We start from the raw sequence: 20,529 nt of genomic DNA, 5'->3' as shown, positions 1-20,529 counted from the left end.
CCTTGGACGGGCTAGCGCTGTCAGAGTGGAATGACCCATTATGACTAATGCATAAAACTCTCCTCCTAATGTGACACTGGGCTGGCACTTTGCCTAAGGCTCTTACCTCCACCTTTGGGGATGGTGAAACAATTTAGGTGCAGCCCCGATGTCTAGACTTATTGCTTAATAATCTTATTGCTTTAACTTGCAAATTTGAATAAAAAGTAGTCCAAATGAAATCTGGAACGTTTTTCTTTGTACAGCTGTTTTCAGTTTCAAGTCATATGTTATAGACTCTGAGGACCTCAGTTAGCCTTTTGTGGCCAATAATGGTGATGGTGATTATGTGGCTATTAAACCTTTTTCTGCTGTTCAAAACATTTTGGTTACTTCAAACGAGAGATTTTCTCACCTTGTGTTTCCGTGTTCTGTTTTAAACCAGACCAGAGAGCAGGGCCAAAGCCATGTCCCATATTTTTTTGCAACAGCTTCTTGCAGCCATCAGGTGAGGCAAGCAATGTGTAAAACATCTTTTAACATGGCAACATGAATACAGTGAGACAAGATACTGTATGTAGGAAACAGAAAAATGTATAAATCCAGTTTGCATTGAGCTTGAAGAAGCATGTGTATTAGTTATATAAAATCCAGAGCAAAACAAATGTGCTTTTCTGCTGAGACATTGGAGATGTTCACTTAGAGACTCGAGCACATGTTGTGTGTTTTATTGCCACAGAGCCTAAGACTTCCAACACCCCGGCCCAAGGGGTGGATTATGTCACCTGAAAGCCCTTTTAATCATCATGTTGGAATGTCCTGGAGCAAATGTGTCACATCAACCTCTTTAGAATTCACATTTACTCCTAACACTCTTTTAATGTCACGGGATTAGCACCACCTGACAGATGTTTTATTCTGGTCAGTTTGTCTGTTTGAGCAGCTAAGCAACACACACACACATCACTAAGCAGAACACAAATGGAGGTTTTGGCCTGTGGGACCAGTGGTGTACAACTGATCTGGCCCGTCGGGTTTTACTGTGAGACTAAAAAGTGTGCTTGGTGCATTCCTAAACAGAGACGCTAGGTGAATACCTCTTCAGGGGCTTGATGTGGTGATGCAACATGACGGTCACATTTCTCAACAACCTTTAGAAGACATTGTATTATTTTGTCCCGGCAATCCCTGAGCCCCCCCGACTCAGCCAAATCTGCTGTCCATATGGAGTAGGAGCATTTTTTTGTAGTTTCTCCAAAACCACTGCTCTTTCAAGGCTGGATGAAACAATGGTGTACTGTTGACATTCAGCATGACTATTGATTGGGGCGACATTTGCAGAATTCAAGGGCTACTGTAATTGTTACTTATAACATGTATGTAACTTTGTAATTTTAACATGTTGTCGCCTCTTGGCCAGGACTCCCTTGAAAAAGAGGTTTTTAATCTCAATGGGACTTTTCCTGGTAAAATAAAGGTTAATAATAATACTCATTTGAGTAGCTGTTGTAATAAACTGATTGGAGAAAGAACACACTGAGCACTTTTATTCTTTTATTTCCAAGTATGCAACTTTATGACCCATTTGGCAGGTAGCTAAAACAAATGTTTGTTCTTATATTAATGGGTTGCCTGTAACCTGGTGGATGCTAATAGGTCGACATAGTATTTTTAACAACTGGTAATGTGAAGGTTCCACAGCTGACTCCCGGGGAGCCCAAGAATAAGAAATAAGACTTAGTCTTTTACTGTCACTATCCTTTTTCAGTTTATCATTTTTATCCATTCTTGCTATTCATCTTTCATTTGTCTTTGTTTTTCTCATTTTCTGTTTTGCACCTTGCATTTTTAATGCCATCTAGAATGTTTGAGTAATCTGCTGTTGCTTGTTTGTTGAAAGCATCAGCTATGCTTAATAAATCATAACATTTGTAATTCGACAGAATTAGCCTTTCTACTTCTCAGCTTGTATGTTTTTTTTTAATACATGTACCATAAAGTGCACTGCTGACCTGATAAAGATATGAACATGACCAAAATAGCTGGATGAGGATCCAGAAATCTGCAGGCAGGGATTTTCCAGAGTAAACAAGGACAATGTGTAATATTTATAAACCTTGTCTAACAGAAGCGATGTTCATTCAAGACAAAGTTCAGAGTGTTATGACATGATGAAGTTCTCAGTGCCACAGCTTCACTGACTCTCCTCCAGGTGTGGCTTTGTGTTTAAAGGTAAGCTTAGAGCATTAGCTCACTCCCAGCTTCCATCACAACAAAGGCCGATAACAGGCTGAGGCTGTGGATGTTTGCTTTACTTGAGGGCTCATTCATCAGCTCAGAACAGAAACACATCTTTCTGTCAGTGCAGGATTGAATCAGTTCTGCTGCAGCCGGTCTTTCTAACCGTACGGGTTAAGAGGATGAAGGAACATTTCAGGCAATTTGCAGTTGGTGATGTCAGAATTACACAGTTGAAACTTTTGGGCTGTAATGCCACGTTTTTTTCTTCCTGTGTGAAGACATGGGGAGCCAATTTGGAGCAATGCATAATTTGGATGCCTCCTCCGTATCGAGCAACATCCCCTGGAATCCAAAGCTCCCCGCTGAGTGCCTGCTACTTGCCCATGCATATTTCATGAAATCAGAGGCTGATTAACTGAATGGGTGCGAATAGTCAGATTCATCAAAATAATCACTTAATATAAAGATCTTTTTACTTTAGTATAGGTGAAATTACCTTTTAGATAAGACATGACATTTTATAACATTGTGCATATATTTTAATTTATAATTGCAGTGCACAAAAACAGTTCATTAACTGGCAGGAACTAAAGGAAAGTACAACTAAATTCGCTATAAAATAAAATAAAATACTGGATAGCTATGAAGTAACTGATTCCACTTTTTGTGTGTAATAAGAGATTAATAAGAACAGAGGTTAGCTGTCTTTTAAGCACATTACTTTATTATCTTAGTTAGCTAACTCTCAAGAAAACTTTTTTCTTCTCTGGTTTACTTGTTAGACTCTGCAGCAGTTCTACAAATTGAGTTTCACATAAGTACCCAGTATTTTGTTATCTTATTTTCTATAGGCAGGGTAACAGATGAATGTAACCTGCGTTCTACTGAATGGCCCCACGAGGGAGCAGACCTTGCAGTTGACAAAAGAAATTAGATAAAAGTCTGATGAGTTTAAAGGCTCAGTTGCTAGTTTTGGGTTATACTTAATGTCACATTAAGTCCATAAGAACGCTAATGACCTGTCACATGTCTGCCTGGTACAGAGCCGCATTTATCACAACCAACATGGTAGTAGCTGATGTCTGTTTCTCTATGAAGGCCTTAATTTCTAATGTGTTAAATTAGATACGCTGTATTTCCTCTGCATCGCCAAGGTCCTCATTAAGAGAAAACTTATCTGCTGAGATGATGAATCTTACAGTAATTTGCTCATTAACTCGTAGTTCTACCTCTGTTCCAACACACATTAAACACATTTGTCTTCTGTCTGTTTCCCATCAAAGACCACAAGTTTTCCACACTATGCAAACAACCAAAGTCTAGCTCTAGCATTTGTTGAAAATGAGAAAGTTGGAAGTCAGGTTGATTCTATTCCATGGGAATCTATATATGCACTCATAGATTGTCAACCACAAGAAGTCAGTAATTTATAGGCTAGATGCAACTCACAATGCATCAAAATTACTTTATTTCTTTGAATACTATTTCATTCACTTCCATATTCACACACACATGCATCAGCCCACATTTGCTAATTTTAGTCTTGACCTAAATGATTGCTTATTTGTTCCTCAGTAGTCAACATGAAGCTATTAAACTCAATCAGTGCACAGAGGAGAAAAGTGTAACATCCTGTTGACTGGCACAGGCAGCAGTCAGAGCACATGTCTGTCAGTGCTTCCTCTTTGCTTGCTCTGCTCCGTCCAAACACACAAACAAGCTGCACTGCCAAACGAGGCAGGTCAGCCACTAACACAGACAAGCTGACACAAACACAGACCTGGCATTGTGATGCTCATTTTTCCAGTTTTATTCATCAAAACTGACTGTGTTTGGTGACACTGTTTTAACAATATAAGTGGAAAGCTTCATTCTGTTTTGTGCAAATTGGCACCCTTTTGGGTAGAAAGGTGGTCAGACAGTGGGCTTTTGTTTCTTCCACCCAGGTGACAGTTTTTGATTTAGCTCGAGCCATAGCTCTTGTGGGTGCTCGGTACATTCATGTGCAAATCCAAACACAGATGGAGCTCAGCATGGATCCACTCTATGCAGGGATTAGAGTCTAGATTTCAGCACATATTATTCTTATGAAACAGTCCACTGACAGCATGCTTTGCACTTACTTATAAATGGCCTTTAGCTACTTTACCCAGTGTTAGAGATATGGGGCAGGGCTGCTTTGTCCCCTACAGTGCCTGGCCAAAGGAGATTCCAGAGCATGACAACACCCACTTCCCTCCTCTCTTCACAGTTCACCTTTGTCCTGCAAATCAGCCTGCAGACTGAGGCCCATGTGAAGGTCAGTCATCTCCATCTTCTGAGCCTATGTGCTGACTCTTTGTGCGCAGGCTACATATTTCTATAGTGCTGCCATGATGCTGTCAGTCACTGACTTCAGAGGATACGTGTTCTAATCCTTCGTGTTCTACAAGAATTTGCAGACTAAAAGGTTTTGGCAGAAATTCCCAAAACCTTTTAGTCTCCCCGTCAGTCAGTGATTTGGAAAAAATGTTCCCATAATATTTTATTTATACTTTGAGTACACATTACACTCTGAACATAGTTAGCCTGGAAGCAATTTAATGCATTTATTCTTTTAGCCAGAAACACGAAGACGGACTGAATCAAAAACATTCCAAAAATTAAATATCTCCATTATGTTTCACTGTATTTCCACCCATAATTAAATAATGCCATTCCAGGCAAACTAGAGTCAGTTGAGACATCAACAGAAATGCGTATAAACTATTAAGAAAGCAATGACACATGATAAAGACAGGATGTGTAGATCATTTGCATGATGATCACGTCACATGCAGCATTTTGGTGACCCATGTGTGAACTCCTGAGCAGATGCTGGTGTTTGAGGTGCACCGTGTGCCCTGTGTAATGAGGGGACTGCATGATTAGGTGGCTAATGTGAACCAGCTTGTCTTTTGGTGTGGTCTGAGATAGCTTGTGCATTTCGCAATTAAAATTTTGAAAAGGCAATAATAGGGAGTCATGTGTAGCCAAAGAAGCAAACTAAAAGACAATATAATATTATTATTATTGTTATTACTCATCATCATCGTCATCATAACATCTGGTCCTGACCAGGTTCTAAAATGATTATTTATTCACAACCTCAGCAACACATATGTGTGCTGATATGTGTGCGGTGTGCTTAAGCGCTTTGATTAAATTGAACTGAAATTAATTATTTATTCAATAAAAATGAGGCCAAAATGCTGAAACTGTGTAAATGTGCCCCATGCTTCAACACCTTGTACAAGAAATAACAATAACTTGCAGATTTGCTGGTGAGCGTTAGATTATTGTCCTCTTGCATGAGTCTGGCTGAGTCAAGCTTTGCCTCTAGAAAGATTTAGTATACAAAGGTGTTTACAGGATACGCAGGTCCTGTGACAACAAAACAAGCCCCAATCATCATCCCTCCACCACCCACCATGCTTGATAGTTGTTATGAGGTGTTTGTGCAGATATGCTTTGTTTGCTTTTCACTAAATGTGGCTTCATGGTGATTAAACAACACAATTAGCGGGTGTAGGAACAAAATGGCACTAAATTTAATTCAATTCAGTTTTTTATATAGCACCGAATAACAACAACAGTCACCTCTAGGTGATTTATATTGTCAAGTAAAGACTCGACAATAATACAAAGAAAACCCCAACAATCAGACGCACCCCTTTGAGCGAGAACTTGGTGACAGTGGGAAGGAAAAACATCTTTTTAACAGGAAGAAACCTCTGGCAGAACCAAGCTCAGGGAGGGGCAGCCAACTGTTGGAACCAGTTGGAGGTGATGGGAGGGAGACATGACAAAAGACACACTAACAGGAGCAACATCTTTGGTGTCTCCCACCAGACAGCGGAACAAATCTAAATTCATGTTGTAGCAGATATGCCTGCTGCTACACATTCCACGTCAGCCCACTAGAGAGTTCATGTGTTTCCTGTTTGAGCTGTTTATTGGCTCTTTGGTGACAGGCTGCCACTTTTAGAATGATAGAATTCTTCATTAATTTCATTTTGAGAATTCTTTGAATGTCACGTTTCTTCTTCTTTGAATGTCATGTTTCTTCTTCTTTGAATGTCACGTTTCTTCTTCTTTGAAGACAGTTTCTCATTTTCCTCTCCTCTCCTGTTTTTCTCGTGTCTTTCTAGATCTCTGAGAGTGAAGCGATCCCACGTTAACAGCAGCATTAACGTCACAACTTTATTGACTTTTTATGAGGAGAAAGACAAAAAAGGGTATTTCTGGAGTAGCACCATTAACTAAAAGCAGTGACAGGCTGCAGTATATGAAAAATAAGCTATTGATAATTGAAATAAACAAGTGACGTACAATCACGTCTCTGTACTTTATCGGAAATATCAATAAAAATCTACTTTTGAAAGTTATGTGAGTATCATACAGGGAAGTGCAAGGATTCAACCAGGAATTATGCACTAAACCTGCTATTCCACATCATCCTGGGTCATTTTAACCTTTGGTTCTAACAGTTTGGCCCCCATGTGATCACTAAACCATACAACAAGGACACCAGCAAACCCTGAGCCAGATGCTCACGAGTCACCCCACATGTGAAGTATGTCTGTCTGAGCCTCAGCTCCAGCCTTTCTAAAGGCTCGTCTGTGTCTGGCTGCGTTGCCTTTATCACACTGGGCTTCTACAAATCTCACTCATGTGTTTTGAAGTCCCACTCAGTGTTTTATAGCAGGCTTAGCCTGATCTTGTTATGTCCATGCAAAACCCAAGTTTGTTCTCTACACCATGGCAAGCTCTGTTTTTCATCTTGTTATCGTACACTGTGTCATCTGTACGACATCACACAAAGCTGCATTTAACTCAAAGGAGTGGCACAGACAAATCTATTTTTATATGTGGAAAAACAAGACAGCTGGGCCAGGGTACAGCAGATTTTATTTTTTTTAAAGTAGACCTACTAGCAAGTTTTGACATGTCCTTCCACTGACCCAGCTCTGAACACTCTGAATCTATTGTTTTACCTCATCTTTCATCTCCACTTGAAAGCAGGCCCACTCCCCTGGCAGCGGCCTATGTCGGCAGGGCCGATGTGTTTATCACACCACTTCACCTCAGGCCCTGACAGTTCCTCATTAGGACTTTTATATGAGCTGCTGGGTGTCGTCCAGACTTACGATTGTGTTACTTTGCTGCAGCATGATGAGTGAGTCCATTCAAATGTCATGCATGCCACATTTCCACCCAAACACTTGGTCTCCCTGTGCTCTTTGAACCCACACTCCTAATTTATGATAAATTTAAAATGACGCCCAAGAGGGATACTTCAAATAAAAGACACAAGATAGGCCTAGCTGTAAACTTGCTTAGCTTTATCCCAGTTGCTGTTTAAGGGTCATGCTCCCTGAGAACATATGAAAATTGGCTAAAGCTAAGTTAGTTCTTTAACATGTGTGAATGCAGAGACACGCTCAGATGGATTACATGTATATTTATGCCTCCAGGGAGTCGTGTACTCAGACAGGTAATCCAAAACAGACTTGTGTTTGAAGGAGATTGGTCCATTGTGTGCAGTCAAGATAGCTCATGGCCTTGTGTCATGAATGATGTGCAACTGGCAGGAGACAGACAGCATCATGAGTTATGAAGTGAGCACACGGTTCTTGTTTAACCAAGGTTACAGCCTTCAATTTAAGAGGTACATGCGAGACCCTTCAAGATGCAGCAGTGGACAGAGGCTTAAGTTTACTCTGGGGACCAACAACATGGCTCTGAAGGAAAAATGAGGGAGTCCAGAAACACAGTTGCACTGCTCATATAATGTTTTACTGCACAAAGCAAGCTATGAGAGGAGAAAGATAGCAGAATGCATTCAGTTCAGCACCTTCCTGTCAAAGTAGATGATGACTCTGGTATATGTGGAATATTAGGAAATAATCATTTTGTACATTTGCCAAAATTCTTGATCTCCACAAAAGGGACATTTTGAGAAATTTCCAATGGGTTTCTGGAAACTCCACCCATATTTGGTATACCAGAAGGCAATATTACAACACAGAGTAAGGAAGTTGAACAAGTTTGATCTTTAAGTTTCTAAAACTATATTTGTTTAGCATGTTGTTAAACAACAACCCAACCCTCCCCATCCCAGTGATCTGGTAGATGTCAAGAGGTTAACATAAACACTACAATTAGCAGAAATTACAAGCCACCACTCTATATTTCTTGACAAACAACAGAAAACAGATGTGTAACAACAAGTTCTCAACACGAACCGACTATACTAAATCATCTTTGGTCACTAAACACATCAGTAGCTTTTAGTGCGTCCTCATTAGAAGACCACAAAACAAGATAGAAACTGCTGAGAGATGCTTTTGAATAAAAAGAATATGAATATAATATCAATAAAAACGATCATCTCGTTAGAGACAATGTTATCCTGTAATACACATGCACTCCACGACACTCTCTGACAGCAGCAGCATTCCCAAACACTGCTCAGGAACATCTTGAGGAACTCACCAAAGAGTCCAAGGCATTAATCCAACTTTTTCCCAGGAAATGTCGTGTGGAACAAGTTTTATCCACAGAATCCACACCCTAAAACCCACCCAGATGGTTTAATGTTGTACTGTGAGCCGCTTACAGACTGTTTATTGGTGAATTGAACATATATCAGCTTGAATTTGCAGCAAACCAACCATACAACGGACCTGAAGACAGTTTGCAGCAACAGTGATGTGTGAACTGTGATCTACTACATGTACTCGAGTGCTTTTTTTGCCTTAGAAGAAGAAAAAGTGTGAAAATAAATTGTTAAAGAGAACGACCTAAAAGATGCCATGCAGGCAGGTAGACAGGTGGACAGGACTGTAATTACTGCTGGGCTCTTTACAGCCCTTTACCGAACAACGTGAACGCATCAATCTTTTTCTCAGTGTCTTGATTATGAAGCTTTATCTGATCAGTTAAACCTCTGGAACGACCCATAACAAATCTGTGTGGGTACATATAGCCTGTCTGAATGTTAAAACACTCTTTTGTTAGGTTTAATCAGACACAAACCTGTTTCCAAAACAGTGCTTTCCTCTGCCCGGGTGCCACTGCACCTCAGTTGGTTCAGCTCACCTGATGAAATGCTGCAGGGGCCTGGGTTTGATTCATCTCTGGACCATTTCCTGTGTGTCATTCTCCTAACGCTGATGGCTTCCAGGTTGTATTTATGCCAATGCAGTCAACTGTTTTTGCTCTTTATGTTGACTGTTTACCTGCACATAACCAAATATCAAATATGATTGGTCAGCACTCAAAGCAAAAAAAAGCAAGACATTATAGACATAACATCTCTATGATATATAAAACTGTACACTGACATTATTTCAGGTCTCGTCAAACATTCGGTGATGCTACGTGCTCTATGCATGTCATCCTCGAAGAAATCAGATGCTTCATACAAGAATAAAAGTGATCATTCAGAACTGCCTTTGACTGGTTTGCTTCCCTGTAAGAGGACAAGGATCCAAACCATGGCAGCATAACCAGAACCAGAGCAGCCCTCACTGTAGGCCTCAGTGTTTAGGTTTTTACTTTACTTTACTTTGTCACCTGTCAATGTGAGACTTTTGTCAGTCTCCTCAATATAGAAATGAAAAAGGGGGCTGGAAACAAGTCCAGGGGCATTGTCCTCCTGAAAAGAGCCCTGTGTCTGCTTTATAGGCACGGTTTTAATTCACTCTTTAATTACTGTAATAACAACTTGTTATTTTTAACACCTGTCCTGCCAAATCAAATCTTTAGCAGTTGTATTGTGTGGGCCCATGCCCGCAGAGCCTGCTCTTCATTATGGATCAGGATGGGATCTCCTCCGGAGTCTCCAGCAGGGAAACTTTTTGTACCTCCCCCTCAGCCTGCCTGCTTGGTCCCAACAGCACGTCGATGGTCAAAAGGTTCACATTTGGAGGCGCACAGAGGACCGGCGGCTCTCTACAAGGTAACACAAAGCAGCGTCTCTGCCCGGCTTTATTCCTTAAACAGTATTTGCAGCTTTTCGTCGCCAGCCTGTGCGCCGTCGTTAAAATCAGGCTGAGCTTAATTCCATGGATGTTGCGCTGAGAACTTTTACGCGTCGCTCAGCACAGATGAGCTTTTCCAAACTTTCTCCGGTGTTCACGTTTGTTCCGTGTCTGAATGCGGTGTTGCAGCAACTTTTTTCCCACAGTTATCAGGTGAAGACAGGTTGCTGCTGTTTGTGCGAAAAGATGCAAAGTCTTTCGAAACCCTTCTGTTTGAATCCGCTGTAGCCGCACTCATTTATCAAGAGAAAGTTACAGATGCGATGAAGACAGATTAAAACAGCGGCGAAATTGTAGAGTTGCTTACAGTTTGTTTGCACCATATGGTCGCGAGTTTACTGAGGGGGACTTTTCTTAACGTCTAACGCTGTAAATGAATATTTCTGCCTGCTCTCCAAAGCGAGTTTGCACTGCACAGATGAAGACTGGTACTGAAAACTTTTTTTAAAGTAAACACTATTTTGTCAGGCCTTGTCAGAGCGATGCATTACTTACTTCAGCTGTGTGTGTATAGGTGTATGTGTGTGTGTGTGTAGGTGGGTGTGTGTGTGTGTTTTGGCAGGCAGAAATGAAGGAATCCCCCCCCCCCCCTCCCTCACAGCTCTGGGAAACACCAGGCTGCTGTATTTCCATTCCTCTGCAGCCGTTCCTTGCCAGCTTTTATTGTGTCTGCTGCAGTAAAGGTGCATGACACTTTCACTGACACACTGTCATGAGCCAACTTATAGGTGTGGTTACAGAAAGCCTCCAGAATAGCATGAAGTAAGCTGCTATTGCATTACATCGGATACATCTGTATGAAAAGGGGCAGTTAAAAGGGGCTAGCATTGTGCACCTCTTTTCCATTAGGATGCTGTGAGATGGAAAGAGTTCAGCCTTGATGCCTTTTGAGAACTTGCCTGCATTTCAGAGGCAAATGTTGCTAGCATCACATTTCAAAAGTTGGTACAATTTCCAGCAAATGGGGGAAAGTTTCTTGCGGTAGCTCCAGCTACACTTGTTCACATTGGTGGTTTAAAACCAGAAATTTCAAGGACCTGTGCTGTTGCCTGCTTTTCGACACTAGCACCACTCATGTTTGCAGCTAAAACGAATGGAAATATGCTCTGGATTAGGCCCCAGTACTGTGTTGGTGAAAAGGGTTCTAAGAGAGTGTAATACACAGTTGCCACAGAGTGAATAACAGCGTTGCAATAATTGGCTCATTACAGGTCTCTACTTTATATAAATTTGGCTTCGATCTTGTGTAGTTCCCCTACTTTCTGGACCCATATAATTATGATGGAGTCAGATTTTAACCACCTAATTGTGATTCACTTTATGGCAGGCTCTGACAGGAATTTCCTCCAAACCTCCGGGAACTTTTTTGAAAAATCATAGTGATAAATGCTTCTGATAGTTTCTTGACACTGGCTTTAATGCCAACATTTTGATTTGTGTTTTTATTTATAAAGTTTTATATTGAGAATTTATGGCATGAGGTAAAACAAACAAACAAACAAACAAATAAACAACAAAACAAATTAAAGAAATTAGTTTTTAATTTAAAACATATAATGAGCTAAGCAGTTCAAATCTGTTTAGGCCATGAGCTGTTTTGCTCATCAGATGTATTACTCATGACTCAGGTGGGATTAACAGACGATCCTTGTTTGGAGCAGAATTTCTTTTTTTCCTGACAACAATGTTCATAGGAATTCTCTGTGGAATTCAGTGCTTAGAAACGTAATGTCAGTCCAAGAAGGGAGGGTGTATTTATTTGCAGAGATGACCTAAAGGTCAGGGAAAAATGTACCTAGTATCGCTGATGATGAATTAGATCAGTCCAAAAGCATTTTTACAAAAGCATAATATGTAGTTCTTGGAACGCTCTCAAAGTTAGAACATGTAGTGTAAGGCAGCATGGGTTTTTGGCACATTCTGTATGGTAAAATAAGTGAAAGATTTTTTCCTTCCTGATGAAGTGAAATAATAAAGTAAATAAAATCACTTTGAGTCTGAAACTTCCAACAAGAATCATTATTTAAAGGAGGCCAAGCACTTTGGTCCCTACCCTGCTAATTACCTTAGAGAATGTGCTTTTCTTAAAGTGTAATGACTTTCCAACAAACTCAGCAGCCAGACTGTTATGAGGCATCTCATGTATGTTCAGCTATTAGACTGCTAGAGGTTGATTGCAACACAAGATTATGAGAGGAATGTTTTTATGGAGATAATCACAGATGCACTATAAATTTAGAAGCTGGGCAGATTCCAGGTTTCATCATCACAGCCTGCATAATGATTCATAACAGTGCACTCCAGCTGATGATAATGACAAGTATGTAGTCTTAATGTTAAAAAGATGGCAAGGCTGTAAAAATTGGACTCTTATGCGCTAAACTGGGAAGCCAGAGGTTGATTTTCTTGCATTTTGAGAAATAAACCTGTCTTTCTGTCTTTTTTCCCTGTTTCTTGCAGAGCAGAGGTGATTCGCATGAGTCATTAAAGATAATCTAAAGACTTGATCTTCATCATTACTGAACATATACCAGGTGCCATGGCTCAAGCTGAAGTAGTACTACTGCAGTGTGCGCTGTTTTTTTTCTACTCGAGTGTCTGTTTGTGCCAGCTTGATTGCACTGGCACAAACTGTCCCCTGCTGGACAACTGTATCGAAGAAGTCCTGGAGAGCGGTGCCTGTTGTGCTTCGTGCTTACAAAAAGGATGTGCGTGCGAGGGATACCAGTACTACGACTGCATCAGTGCTGGGTTCAAGAATGGCAAGGTGCCCGAGGGAGACTCCTACTTTGTTGACTATGGTAGCACCGAGTGTTCCTGTCCTGTAGGAGGGGGCCGGATCAGCTGCCACTTCATCAGCTGTCCTGATATGCCACCAAACTGCATCGAGGTTTCCGAGCCTGCAGATGGCTGCATGCAGTGCGAACGAGTTGGATGTGTTCATGCTGGACAAAAGTTTGAGGCTGGATACTCCTTCCACATTGACCCTTGCCGTGTTTGCCACTGCCCTAATGAAGGGGGGAAGCTCATGTGCTACCCGGTACCAGACTGTGATCCGCAGCAAGTTCATAAACCCATGTTAGCTGCACCCACAGAGGATAATACAGTCATCAGGCATGATAATTTCCCATACAGGTTTGATCAACAAGGCCACACAGATCAATTTGCCACTCCTTATCACCTTCCTAATGGAAATCTTCCTCTCTTTAAATTGTCACCGCTTGATAAAGAGAAACCAGAAGACTATGATTATGGTCCTACAGACTTTCCAGAGACCTACCCACAGTCTTTGCTGTTTCCCACCCCATCTTCCTCTTCCTTTAAAAAAGTTCTATCTGTGTCCCAAGGCTCTGTCAAACCTGACCGCATCTCTTCTCTTCAGAGCTTTGACAGGCAAGGCAAGCAGGCGCTGAGAGAACGATATGGAGTTCGTGACCATCCTTCAGGCAGAGAAGAAGTGACAGAAAGTCCCCTGAGACTAGAGCAGACTACTGACATGCCAAATATGCGTGCCACATCTTCTTGGCAGTTCTCGCAGGGTCTAACAAGTTTGCAAGGTGTCCTTTTTAATAATTTACGTCCACAGACAGATTTAGACGATTCATTGCATGGCCACAAGAGTTTGGGTAGTGTCGTATTTCCATTACACAGAGAATTAGAGAGTGAAAAACATACTGAGTATCCACATGCGGGTTCAGAAAGTGCCATTTATCCTCAGAGAGGCACTGAAACTAAGGCACATAACAAAAATACATCAGATAGCGTGGCACTGAGGGGTTCTATCAGTCAGACCAATGTGAGTCTTCCACAGAGGGGTACAGAGATCCAATCCAGTCAAGAGAGAGGATCAGATACAGTACATTTTCCACTGTACACCATGGAAAGCTCAGAGGTTCCCATCCATCCTGAGGCAAATTCAAATGGTCCAAAGGAAACGCAGAAGCTACTCACAGTTTATGAGAAGGAAAGGTTGAATGAGGAAGAGATGCAGGGGGAGAAGCAGGAAGAAATAGTAACTTTTCAGAATGTGTCTGGGCCTGAAGGAAAGGATGTGCCTTACACTATCGACACAGTGCAAGAGAGAAGCGAGGAGGACTCAGAGAGCAGCTTTCCAACCAGCATTTATGAAAAGACTACTTCTGAGCCCGTCACTCCTTCCCAAAGGCGGCCTGAATCCCTGACAACACCTGTATTCCAGTCTATCACCACCACCCAGCCACCAATGAGAGTTACACTGGAAGAAAGTCAGCCTGGTGGAGAGCCAAATCAGATGGTGATTAACCGTCACAGTGAAGGAAGACAGGAGGAAAAGGAAGGAGTGAAAGAGATTGAGGAAGATCGCCCTGTTTTACCCATCAAACCCGAGGAGGGTGAGTAAAAAAAAAAAAAGATTACACAAGCCTTGCTATGCATGTTTTCTTCTGGATCCTAATTTGTGCTTTTTTTAGCATACAAACATAAACGGCAGCATGGATTTTTTAGTACAATTTCCATATGAAACTTGGATTAAAATTGGGGTTAAACTAACAAAAAGCTTGTACAAAATAATTTTTAGACCTGGCAAAAATGTAGATGTGTCTCATGTCACACAGCCTCGCCTCTGTCAGTGCGCCCCAGGGCAGCTGTGGCTACAATGTAGCTTGCCATCGCCAGTGTGTGAATGTAGTGTGAAGCGCTTTGGGGTCCTTAGAGACTAGAAAAGCGCTATACAAATGCAGGCCATTTACCATTTACCATGTCTACCTCAGCCAAGTGTAAAAACGTTCTGTTTCATTCTGTTTCTAATGACAGCCTTGTAACTTAAAAAAAACATTATTATCATGAATCAAATAGTAAAAGTAAACTTCTGAAGCAGTAGGAACATTTTGAGCAACTTTGTTTCTTGTCCTAAAGAGGAGGAATTTTTCATAACTGCTTTGCTCCTTACTGGGTCGGTGTCATCTTTCTGAACTTAACATTTTCCATTACATTGTAGCAAATTGACCTTGGCAGTAGAGATATGTAAGATTAATCACTTCCCCTTTTTAATAACTTTAGTCAGTTTACACCACAGCTCTAAAACCCATTTTATTTCATGGGTAAGATATACTTGTATATACTATACTGAAAATTGTCTTTTTTAAATGTAATTAAGTACTTTGACATCCATGCAGCACTCACATTTAATAAACAATCAATTTCCAAAAATAAAAGATAAATAACCTGAAATATCTTAGCATATCGTAACATGTAAATTATATTAGTAGTACTTTGTCTCTTTATGATTCAAAGACAATGTTGATCTTTCAAGGCACTTTTGACATTCTATATGTTTCACTCCTGTGTAGCAATGCTGGTACAGTGGAACCCCGGCTTACGAAGACACCATTTAATAAAAAATTCAAGTTACGAAGGCACTTAACGGCAATATTTCTGCCCGTGGTACGGCAAAATGCCCGTGTATCCGTTTCAGAAATGTGTTTTGCTGTTCCACGTGAAAGACGTATTGTTGTTGCAGTGCGCTATTTCGTGTGCTTTTCGTTTGCAATTAGCCTATCGTTCATTCATAATGGGGCCGGCATAAGGCATAAATATGAAATATCATTGCACAGTGTACATACGTACATTAATTAACATAAATGTAAGTTTTAGTATGTTTAGAATTAAATTCCATAATGTTATGTACATGTACACGTACGTATGTATGCATGCATATGTATGCTTTCTTCAGCCTCCACCAAGAACTTCGTCTTCAGCCAGCATCGCCTCACTCAAAAGGCGATGGAAAAAGGTGCTTCGAAAATTTTGACTTACGAAAGACCCTCTGGAACGAGTCGGGGTTCCACTGTATTACTAAACAGCCAATAGCAAAGTATTTTATTGAAATCCATTAGAAGTAATAATCCAGTGGGCCTGTTTTACTGGATTTATGCAGAATCATCTGGGAAATGTTACCTGCAACATGTATGGGAAAAGCCGACCTATTTATGAATGCCTGCTACATGCTAACATCATGAAAACATCCTTCACAGAGATTCTTTGCGTTACATTAATGCAGAAATATATACTTTATTTCTAACATAACTGTTCTGGTTTCTTTGACATCATGCACATATTTGTTTGAGGTTTCTGCCAGTTGTATTGATGTGATACAACCTGTTGTCAAAACCTTTGACACTGTATTCACTGTAGTTTTAATGGATGACACTGACATGTCTGCAAACACTCACCAACTGCTCTCCAAGTCGTAGTGAAACTGTGAAAGTGTGTCCTAAACTGGAAACAGGAGAAGTAACAGTAGTTTGCCTTTGAAATAAAAGTCGCACCTTTTGAAGAGTGTTGTCGAGTGTCTGCGGACACATTGGCATCTTCTTGTATTGGACGTATTGGACGTTTATTCCTGAGAGTCTAGAAACATTATGTTGACGATGTTTTTGATGTAAATTGCATATGCTTGAACTAACATTCGTAGTACCTCATAAATAATTTTAAATACCACATTCATCTATTCATTTATTACAGTCATTTAAGACTGCCTTCCTGATGTATAGTTGTACAAAGTTGCCTGCACTTTCTCTGTCCCATTCTAAATACCAGTCATGTCACATGTGTATGGAAAAAACAGCCACATGTCCCTTGGTGTCAGAGCAGGCACAGAACTAGTGAGTCCAGGATGTGTCTGGAATAGGAGTCAAACACTCCTCCCATGGCAAACATCCGCTCACAGCAGTCTCCCACCCATCACCACCATCCTTCACCCTGAGCTCGCTCAGCTCCCTCGCAGGACCTTATAAATTCTTTCTGGCCACCTGTGTCAGCTGCTTTGATTTGAGATGTTTCTTTGTTGGTAATGTTTTTGTTTCAAAGATTTAGAAATAACATTTCTATGGTATTTATTTACATTGAAAAAAGTTATAGCATTGAAAAAGAAAGACACAAAAATGTGGCTGTAGTTTGAATGACAGGACGTGGTAGTTACACAGATGGTAGACCGCAACGTCGCTGACTCAGTTATATTTAGCTGGTCAAAGCCTTTCATATGGGACTGAGAGATAAATAATCTATTGCTGGTACACGTGAGCTGTTTTTTTTTTTTAAGGATGTGTGTAGCACGAGGCAGCAACAGAACCAGACACTGGTGGCCTGAAGGGCTTAGAGATACAGAGTTACATGTGCAGTGGCTACACTATCCGGTTGTTCAGTCTGACGTCACTAGCCGTGTCTGGGCCTAAACTCCGCTGCAGGTCCATATATCAAACGATCACTATGGCATTACTGAGAGTTGAAAAACTGTCTAAAGTCTTTCATCTTTAATAAAATGATCAGCGTTCTGCTCTACCAGGTGTAACAATTGAGTTTAACATCCAGGCATCCATGAAAACGGAATTTATGACATTTAACGGAGTTAGAAGTTAGCAGGAAGTTAGCTCGCTAGCTTCTATCTAAATACAATATAGCATGTCCTGACTGCGGGGTTTTGGAAACAAATTAAAACGTACAGCTCTGCTATCACTTCCAACATAAATGAAGACAGAAAACTAAACAGCAGTGACGTTTGTAGGGTTACTGAAGTTTGGCTAGCTGGTATATGCATGTGCTACGTGACCGCTAGCGACACAGCTATGTTAGCATAATATAAACATCATCACGTCATCACTTAACAACCGGATTGAAAAATACAAGCATTGTGACAATTAATAGCATGACCTGAACACTGTAAATCGATAAAATGATCCTGTATAAGACAGGATCATTTAACATTATATGTGTTTATAATGTATTGTATAGTCTGACTAAGGATTTGATTTAAAATCAACTATTTAATCAACATTATTTCATTTGTGGTGTTCCCAGTCAAAAGTGACCACTATAGGAAATGAATGGGAATCCACCCACCCCCCACCCCCTTTGGCCTCTGACCCCCTGAATGGCCCAGTGAATGACCAAATAAATGAAACCAACTGAACGACCCACTGAATGACTCAGTGAACGACTCACTGAACTACCCATTGAACTGAATTTGGTGGTGAAAAATGTTTGTTATGTTAATATAAGACTTGTTAAAACTGACTGGTCCATTGTGACTGGGAACATTCGAGTAAGGGAGGTGGGGGTGCACACAACCAGTTTAAACATAATGACCAAATTCTTTAATTTCATTTTTTCCATAAATTAGCAGTTTTATAATAGGAACTTTGGGTCAATTATTCTGAAAATATGTTAGCAACCAACCCATGTTGTGGAGTTGGGGTTGGCTATTACTTTATCTAAATCTTATACGTTTGGAAAGTCTGCTTATGTCCCCTTAAATGGTGCCACATTTGTAGGGTTGAGCAGCAGAGTTTAGTATGTGGGTTTTACCCTCAAAAACAGTGACAAGTAATCGACTAAACACAAAAGTCATTACTTTTTGTGCTCAGCTGAGACTGAAGAAGTCACTTGGATGAGTGATGAAACGTTTCTCCCACTGAAAACGCTGCGTCCAGATGAACAGAATCGACCTTTTGGAATGTGCTATATTTAGTTATGTCATAGGAAATTGAGTTTTATTGTTTGAACGGTTTAGAGACCCCAACAATATGGTAAATGGACTGGTTCTTATATAATGCTTTTCTACTCTATCTTGAGCACTTCACATAACTTGTGCTTTCACCCATTCACACCCATTCATGCTCTGATGGATGCATCGAAGAGAAACTTGGGTTAGTATCTTGCAGACTGGAACAGACTAGGATTGAGCCACCAGCCTTCTGGTCAGTAGGTGACCAGCTCTACCCCCTGAGCTACAGCCACCCACAGGAAGCATAATATTATGGCTTAGAAGCCATGATAATAGCCAGGGTTATTCATTAAAAATGCTCCGAAAGGCACCAACAGCACGCACACACTCAGGAAAGAGGTCCAGTTTTAATTATTCAGAGTAGTGCATGAGGCCTACCAAACACTGGCTGTGTCACCTGCCAATCAACGTGGCCATACTCCTTACTGAGATTGGAAGCTATCCATAGAGGACAACATTATTTTCTTTTTCATTCATTTCCTGTTACTCCTCCCTGTGTTAAATACTTTTGGCCTTTTACGAATGAAGAATGTTAGCATGCAGGACTGTAGAGGGTTACTCTGTTAGTGTGTGTGTGCATTCAGCACATTTCATTTTTATTGAGCATGTGGATGATAAAATGTTCATTTGTTAGGAGGCTGGTTTTAATAAGTATTGTGATGAAAGAATGTGACTAGGTAATTTCTGTGCACCACATTTGATTTATTTTCAGGCCATTTGCAAAGTAATTCATTATAATAGGGAAGGATTTTTCTGCAGGACATTGCCATGTCTTCTGTAGCATATGTACTGTAGGATGATAAACTAAGGAGAAGTTATCTGTTGGGGTGTGAAAGTGCCCTTATTCCAGATAACATGCTATCTTCAGATAGAAACACTGCAGACTACAGACAGGTAGCTTCTGAAAACCGTAAAGCAAAGATAGAAGGAGATTCTCGCAGGGCTTCTCGACAGGCTGCTGATCAGCAGCCTGGCATATCATATCAGGGTAGCACAAGAAAGGCATGAAAGATTTTGCAACTCTTTAACATCTGGCTCAAGATTTTTTTTCTCTTTTCTTTTTTCAAAAACTGGCACTGTGGTAATGTTTTTTCTTGCACATTATGTGTTACAAAATCATGTGCTTATGTTTAAGCATTTGTTGTGCTTTGTGACTTTCTCAGAGTCACCCTGAATTAAATAAATTTAGCTGTCCCTTAGAGCTCGCTACTATACTCATATATTAATCACAATAAAGTAATTATTTTGGAAGTGAAGGAAAATCATTAGTTTGTCATAATAAACCTGCATCCCATCTTTTCTTGCTAACTTTTACATCTTATCAAGTAGGTTACACCTATGCTTTGACCAGTGTGTCTTTGTCCTGTCTTCCTCCCTTCACCCCCAGCTGGTCGCCCCTCCCTGAGCCTGGTTCTGCTGGAGGTTTCTTCCTGTTAAAATTGAGTTTTCCCTTCCCACTGTTGCCAAAGCGTGTGCTCACGGGGGGCTCGTCTCAGTGATGGGATTTTCTATGTTATCTTTGTATTATTGCAGGGTGACTTTTTAATTTCTGGGGAAAAAACATTTCTCCCTATTTCGGGGGAGCTTTAGGGTCCCTAATAATATATCAATCATAAAATTTGACACCCTGCGCCCCCCCCCAAACAGATATTGGTTTGTTGCTTCAAGGCAACACTGTGCAACAAGGGCAGTCAAACACCAAGT

The 20,529-nt window shown here is 40.7% G+C and overlaps 1 protein-coding gene across 1 annotated transcript in view; it reads left to right on the top strand.

Moving 5' to 3' along the window:
* The first annotated feature begins 10,087 nt into the window (after positions 1–10,087).
* Positions 10,088–20,529, top strand: part of fbln2 (fibulin 2) — a 69,281-nt gene continuing 58,839 nt past the window's right edge. Inside the window, exons 1-2 of the mRNA XM_086291207.1 lie at positions 10,088–10,204; positions 12,747–14,656. Of these exons, the coding sequence (XP_086147333.1) occupies positions 12,826–14,656 (1,831 nt within the window). The 5' untranslated portion in view covers positions 10,088–10,204; positions 12,747–12,825. The remainder of the gene's footprint in view (positions 10,205–12,746; positions 14,657–20,529) is intronic.

The sequence above is a fragment of the Aulonocara sp. 'chitande type north' Nkhata Bay genome, linkage group LG5, assembly GCF_057382095.1.
Source record: "Aulonocara sp. 'chitande type north' Nkhata Bay isolate Kocher_YH1m ecotype deep benthic linkage group LG5, A_spYH_male_GT1.1, whole genome shotgun sequence".
NCBI classification, from domain to species: Eukaryota; Metazoa; Chordata; class Actinopteri; order Cichliformes; family Cichlidae; genus Aulonocara; species Aulonocara sp. 'chitande type north' Nkhata Bay.
The sequence above is the reverse complement of the archived record's forward strand: the minus strand, read 5'-3'. Positions and strand labels throughout refer to the sequence as shown.